Genomic DNA, 6,923 nt, shown 5'->3' with positions numbered 1-6,923 from the left:
TAGCAGTTAGGTCTCATCAACTGTACTGTGGATTTCAATGTGATGTCATGTAGCAGTTAGGTCTCATCAACTGTACTGTGGATTTCAATGTGATGTCATGTAGCAGTTAGGTCTCATCAACTGTACTGTGGATTTCAATGTGATGTCATGTAGCAGTTAGGTCTCATCAACTGTACTGTGGATTTCAATGTGATGTCATGTAGCAGTTAGGTCTCATCAACTGTACTGTGGATTTCAATGTGATGCCATGTAGCAGTTAGATCTCATCAACTGTACTGTGGATTTCAATGTGATGTCATGTAGCAGTTAGGTCTCATCAACTGTACTGTGGATTTCAATGTGATGCCATGTAGCAGTTAGGTCTCATCAACTGTACTGTGGATTTCAATGTGATGTCATGTAGCAGTTAGGTCTCATCAACTGTACTGTGGATTTCAATGTGATGTCATGTAGCAGTTAGGTCTCATCAACTGTACTGTGGATTTCAATGTGATGCCATGTAGCAGTTAGGTCTCATCAACTGTACTGTGGATTTCAATGTGATGCCATGTAGCAGTTATGTCTCATCAACTGTACTGTGGATTTCAATGTGATGTCATGTAGCAGTTAGGTCTCATCAACTGTACTGTGGATTTCAATGTGATGTCATGTAGCAGTTAAGTCTCATCAACTGTACTGTGGATTTCAATGTGATGGTATGTAGCAGTTAGGTCTCATCAACTGTACTGTGGATTTCAATGTGATGTCATGTAGCAGTTAGGTCTCATCAACTGTACTGTGGATTTCAATCTGATGGCATGTAGCAGTTAGGTCTCATCAACTGTACTGTGGATTTCAATGTGATGTCATGTAGCAGTTAGGTCTCATCAACTGTACTGTGGATTTCAATGTGATGTCATGTAGAAGTTAGGTCTCATCAACTGTACTGTGGATTTCAATGTGATGCCATGTAGCAGTTAGGTCTCATCAACTGTACTGTGGATTTCAATGTGATGTCATGTAGCAGTTAGGTCTCATCAACTGTACTGTGGATTTCAATGTGATGTCATGTAGCAGTTAGGTCTCATCAACTGTACTGTGGATTTCAATGTGATGTCATGTAGCAGTTAGATCTCATCAACTGTACTCTGGATTTCAATGTGATGGCATGTAGCAGTTAGGTCTCATAAACTGTACTGTGGATTTCAATGTGATGCCATGTAGCAGTTAGGTCTCATCAACTGTACTGTGGATTTGAATGTGATGTCATGTAGCAGTTAGGTCTCATCCACTGTACTGTGGATTTCAATGTGATGTCATGTAGCAGTTAGGTCTCATCAACTGTACTGTGGATTTCAATGTGATGTCATGTAGCAGTTAGGTCTCATCAACTGTACTGTGGATTTCAATGTGATGGCATGTAGAAGTTATGTCTCATCAACTGTACTGTGGATTTCAATGTGATGTCATGTAGCAGTTAGGTCTCATCAACTGTACTGTGGATTTCAATGTGATGTCATGTAGCAGTTAGGTCTCATCAACTGTACTGTGGATTTCAATGTGATGTCATGTAGCAGTTAGGTCTCATCCACTGTACTGTGGATTTCAATGTGATGTCATGTAGCAGTTAGGTCTCATCAACTGTACTGTGGATTTCAATGTGATGTCATGTAGCAGTTAGGTCTCATCAACTGTACTGTGGATTTCAATGTGATGTCATGTAGCAGTTAGGTCTCATCAACTGTACTGTGGATTTCAATCTGATGTCATGTAGCAGTTAGGTCTCATCAACTGTACTGTGGATTTCAATGTGATGTCATGTAGCAGTTAGGTCTCATCAACTGTACTGTGGATTTCAATGTGATGGCATGTAGCAGTTAGGTCTCATCAACTGTACTGTGGATTTCAATGTGATGTCATGTAGCAGTTAGGTCTCATCAACTGTACTGTGGATTTCAATGTGATGTCATGTAGCAGTTAGGTCTCATCAACTGTACTGTGGATTTCAATGTGATGTCATGTAGCAGTTAGGTCTCATCAACTGTACTGTGGATTTCAATGTGATGCCATGTAGCAGTTAGGTCTCATCAACCGTCTCATCACTCCTTTTGAAACCAATTGGTCTATTTCACCATTGATTATTTCTCTATTTGATTAAACTTAATTTCCCTTGGAATATATGTCTGTGATGGTGGTTTGTCATCATAAAATTCAATGTGACAATGAGAAACAATATCTAGAATTATGGCATTAGAACTAATATCTTCCCATTGAGAGACAAAATGTTTCAATCTACCAACTTTGGGTACTGCTGTATTTCTCAACTGGTCTATTCTGTGACTCACCTGGTCTATTCTGTGACTCACCTGGTCTATTCTGTGACTCACCTGGTCTATTCTGTGACTCACCTGGTCTAATTCTGTGACTCACCTGGTCTATTCTGTGACTCACCTGGTCTATTCTGTGACTCACCTGGTCTAATTCTGTGACTCACCTGGTCTAATTCTGTGACTCACCTGGTCTAATTCTGTGACTCACCTGGTCTAATTCTGTGACTCACCTGGTCTAATTCTGTGACTCACCTGGTCTAATTCTGTGACTCACCTGGTCTAATTCTGTGACTCACCTGGTCTAATTCTGTGACTCACCTGGTCTAATTCTGTGACTCACCTGGTCTAATTCTGTGACTCACCTGGTCTAATTCTGTGACTCACCTGGTCTAATTCTGTGACTCACCTGGTCTAATTCTGTGACTCACCTGGTCTAATTCTGTGACTCACCTGGTCTATTCTGTGACTCACCTGGTCTAATTCTGTGACTCACCTGGTCTATTCTGTGACTCACCTGGTCTATTCTGTGACTCACCTGGTCTAATTCTGTGACTCACCTGGTCTAATTCTGTGACTCACCTGGTCTAATTCTGTGACTCACCTGGTCTAATTCTGTGACTCACCTGGTCTAATTCTGTGACTCACCTGGTCTATTCTGTGACTCACCTGGTCTAATTCTGTGACTCACCTGGTCTATGAGCGGACAATACTTTATTATTATTATTATTATTATTATTATTATTATTATTATTATTATTATTATTATTACTTTATTATCCCTCACGGGGAAATTTGTCTTGCAACAACACAGAAAAGCATACATATAATCTTACACATTAAAGTAGTACTAAGAACAACAAAAGTACGAAGACAATAAAAACTGTGTAAAAGACTACATAAAAACATTCACATTCCTTTACTTCTTACATTCTCTGGTTAAGTATTCTGATGGCTGAAGGTACGTAACTGAGCCGAGCACGACGTGTTCTCAAGGATAAAATTCGATACCTGCGACCCAAGGGAAGCATCTCAAAATACTGAACTAAGGCATGGGAAGGGTCATTGGTAATTTTTGTGGCTTTAACAAGTGCTCGTTTTCCATATAATGATTTCATGCTTTTACATTCAGTTCCACATATTTTAGTACAGGTATTGACAACTGTCTGTAATTTGTTAACATTTGAAACAGTCAACCCTCCAAACCAGCTTAGAAACGAAAAGGTAACTACACTCTCAATGTGGCTAGAGTAGAATGCTTTCAATATATCTGGTCTAATATTCAGTGATCTTAGTTTACGCAGTAAGTACATTCGCTGTTGGCATTTCTTATATACAGCATCGGTGTTCTGTTGGAATGTAAGTTTGTCATCAATGAGTGTTCCTAGGTAGCGGTATATTGAAACACGTTCTACAACCTCAGAGTTAATTTCAAGTGCTTTAACTTCCCTTCTAGATCTACTAAAGTCAATTACCATTTCTTTTGTTTTCTTTGTGTTTAATTCTAGATAATTGTCCTCACACCACTGTTTTAAGTGGTGCACTTGATTTTCAAAGTGTTTTTCATCATTTGAGTAATCTCCAAATGCTGTATCATCAGCATATTTGACCATCTGTCCCTTTTCACTTGTACTTTTAAGATCATTTGTGTACAAAGTAAACAGAACAGGAGAGATTACCGAGCCCTGGGGTGCGCCAGTAGACGTACTGCGCATACTAGACACTGTTGCGGACGGATTACGATTATTCATACCTATTGCATTTACTCTTACATATTGCCGTCTGTTAGTTAGAAAATCTAACACCCAGAGTATTATGTTGGGGTTTACATTCATTGCATTTAACTTGTTCACCATCAGATGTGGCTGTATGGTGTTGAAAGCTGATGAAAAGTCAACGAATAGAATACGGACAAAAGACTTGGGTTGTTCCAGATGGGAAAGGGCTTGATGTAATAGGGCTATAACAGCATCTTCAACTGATCTGTTAGCTCTGTACGCAAATTGAAGTGGGTCAGTAAGATTCTTAACTTGGTCAGTAATGCGAGTTAAAACAATACTTTCGAGACATTTCATAACAATGGATGTAAGAGCTATTGGTCTGTAATCGTTTAGCTTAGTGGGATTGTTGTGCTTAGGAACAGGTGAAATGGCCGATGTTTTCCACAGACTTGGAATAGTATGTGTTGATATAGACCAATTGAAAAGTGTAGTGAAGATACTAGCCACTTCTAGATGACAATGACGAAGGAATCTACCAGATATATTATCAGGACCCTGTGCTTTTCTAGGATTAATGCACTTTAACTTTAAACTAACCTCCATCTCTGATATTTGTGGCATATCTGATTGCTCTAATTTACTTGTTACAATATTTCTAGCATTCTCTTGTTGCTGTTGGAAGTTATGTGTGTCAAAACGACAATAGAAATCATTCAGTTCATTAGCGAATGTCTTTGCTTCTACCACTTCCGTCTTCCTGTTCGTTTTTTCCTGTTTACCAGAAAGAACAGCAAGGCCATTCCATGCTTTCCTCAAATCACCGGACTGGAACTGACTTTCAATTTTCATTTTGTACCTGTCTTTGCAATCGCGTATCTCTTGTTTTAATTTCCTTTGCAGACACTTTCCATCAGAGACCCTACCTTCAGCGAAAGCAATTGCTTTCTCCTTCAACAGGTGTTTTAAGTTAGACGTAACCCAGAGTTTATTATTAGCGTACGTTTTTATTATCCTTTTCTCTACTAGCATGTCTTCACAAAACTTAAGGTAGTCTGTTATTATATCTGTTGATCTTTCAAGGGAGTTGTTTTCTGTGAGAACTGACCAATCTGTACTGGCTAGACATCCTTGAAGATCCTCGATTGATTGTTGAGACCATATCTGAACTGACCTAGTCTGTGGTTTGTTTTGTTTAAGTTTTTGTCGGTAGGTAGGTATCAGGTGCACTGCATTATGATCACCAGTGCTCAGCGGTGACTTCCTGATGGCTTTATAGGCGTTGATGATATTTGAATAACAAAGATCCAGGGTTTTTGCTTTACGAGTATAACAGGTGACATACTGGTGATAGTTCGGGAGCTGATTGGATAGTGAACAAGAGTTGAAGTCTCCTAGCACTAGTTTAGGCGAATCTGGTGACAGGGTTTCCTGTCGATCAACTACTTTACGAATAATTGCTGCGGCACTTGCGGTATCAGCTGATGGTGGGATGTACACAACTACGGCAAATATCAGGCCAAACTCCCTCGGAAGATAGTATGGTCTGAATGACATACACAGTAGTTCAATATCCTTTGTGCAGATGCTTTCTCTAACTTGTATTTCTTTACACCATTTCGCATTAACATAGATGCATACTCCACCACCGATGGCTTTCCCTGTTACGTCATGATCCCGATCTGTCCTGAATGGTCCATAAAACCCGTCCACCTGTAGAGCATTGTTTGATATATTATCTGTCAGCCATGTTTCACTAAAACACAATAGACATGAATCGCGATATTCTGTCAGGTATTTTGTGTTTACATGGAGTTCATCTATCTTATTTCTGAGTGAGCGTACATTTGCTAACAAAATAGATGGAAGTGGGGGGTTGTATTTACGTTTACGAAGTCTCTGTTTCACTCCTCCTCTCTTTCCACGTCGTCTACGGTGTAAAGGTTGGTGTGGTTGATGACAATTTTGGTTAGACTCTGATTGTAATATTTCTTCCAATTCAGGTGGTATTTTTGGCGGATCACCATGGTCCCATCAAACAGCCAACAGCTGCTCACGGGAATACCTATTTTGCCCACCATCATGGCAAGTTGTACCCACACCATAGACGAGAAGAAAGTAGAACAGCAAGGTCCAAAAAGAAACTGCATCCATATCAACTTGAACAGTTACTAAACAGTATACCAAGCAGTAAAATCCACACGTACTTGTAGAACAGTCAAAAAAGTAACATATAACGGAGACGATGTGCTGTTGCTGGTCGCTCACGGAGTAGCAATACAATACTGTAAATACCTTTTGTTATTAGCTGAGATGTGTTGATGCTGTCAATTGTGTCAGCATTCCTTGCTTCCAACATAGTGTTCACTATCAACAAAGTGCCAATTATTGGACTTTACTATTGCCATTTGTATTTTTTGTGGACGTATTGTCACCAGATCGAGTTTCTAAAGTCAAGTGGTCCCATATCAATAGCCGATTTCATCATATAGATTTCGACCCAATTTGATATATTTAGACCTAATTTGTATATCACTGATGGATCACCATGTCATGAATATTTCTTTATCTATACATTCCCAGATGCATCCCCATTAAATTTCAGTCATATCTACTCAGTAGTTTTGGAATTAACGTTTTTGCCCCAAAAGACACATTTTTAAATATAATTTGCATATTTCTGATGGGATCAGGTCATGAACAATTCTTAATCTACACACCCCTCAGAACATTCCCACCAAATTTCAGACCAAGCTGCCCAGTGGTAAATCACATTTTTTGATCAAAAACACATCTCTGATGCGATCATTTTCATTTGAATAATTTTCCATCTACACACCCAAAGTAATATTCCCATGAAATACCAAGGCAATTAGTCTGAAGGTTTTTTACTTTTACT

The 6,923-nt window shown here is 39.2% G+C and overlaps 1 protein-coding gene across 1 annotated transcript; it reads right to left on the bottom strand.

Annotated features, from left to right (window-relative positions):
* Positions 1–3,232: 3,232 nt before the first annotated feature.
* On the bottom strand, positions 3,233–6,383 carry LOC144436447 (uncharacterized). Its single transcript, XM_078125246.1, has 2 exons — positions 6,320–6,383; positions 3,233–5,874 (listed from the first exon to the last, which is right to left on the bottom strand). The coding sequence occupies exons 1-2, from the start codon at positions 6,381–6,383 to the stop codon at positions 3,233–3,235; spliced, it is 2,706 nt and encodes a 901-aa protein (XP_077981372.1).
* Positions 6,384–6,923: the final 540 nt, after the last annotated feature.

The sequence above is a fragment of the Glandiceps talaboti genome, chromosome 6, assembly GCF_964340395.1.
Source record: "Glandiceps talaboti chromosome 6, keGlaTala1.1, whole genome shotgun sequence".
In the NCBI taxonomy this organism is placed as follows: Eukaryota; Metazoa; Hemichordata; class Enteropneusta; family Spengelidae; genus Glandiceps; species Glandiceps talaboti.
Note: the sequence above shows the minus strand (reverse complement) of the source record. Positions and strands in the feature narration are given on the sequence as shown.

Excerpts from the sequence above, each read along its gene's own strand:
- LOC144436447 (XM_078125246.1), bottom strand. The coding sequence starts at position 6,383 with ATGTTGGAAGCAAGGAATGCTGACACAATTGACAGCATCAACACATCT. Across the intron at positions 5,875-6,319 it reads ATCTCAGCTAATAACAAAAG|CAAATGTACGCTCACTCAGA; the intron begins GTATTTACAGTA and ends CTATTTTGTTAG.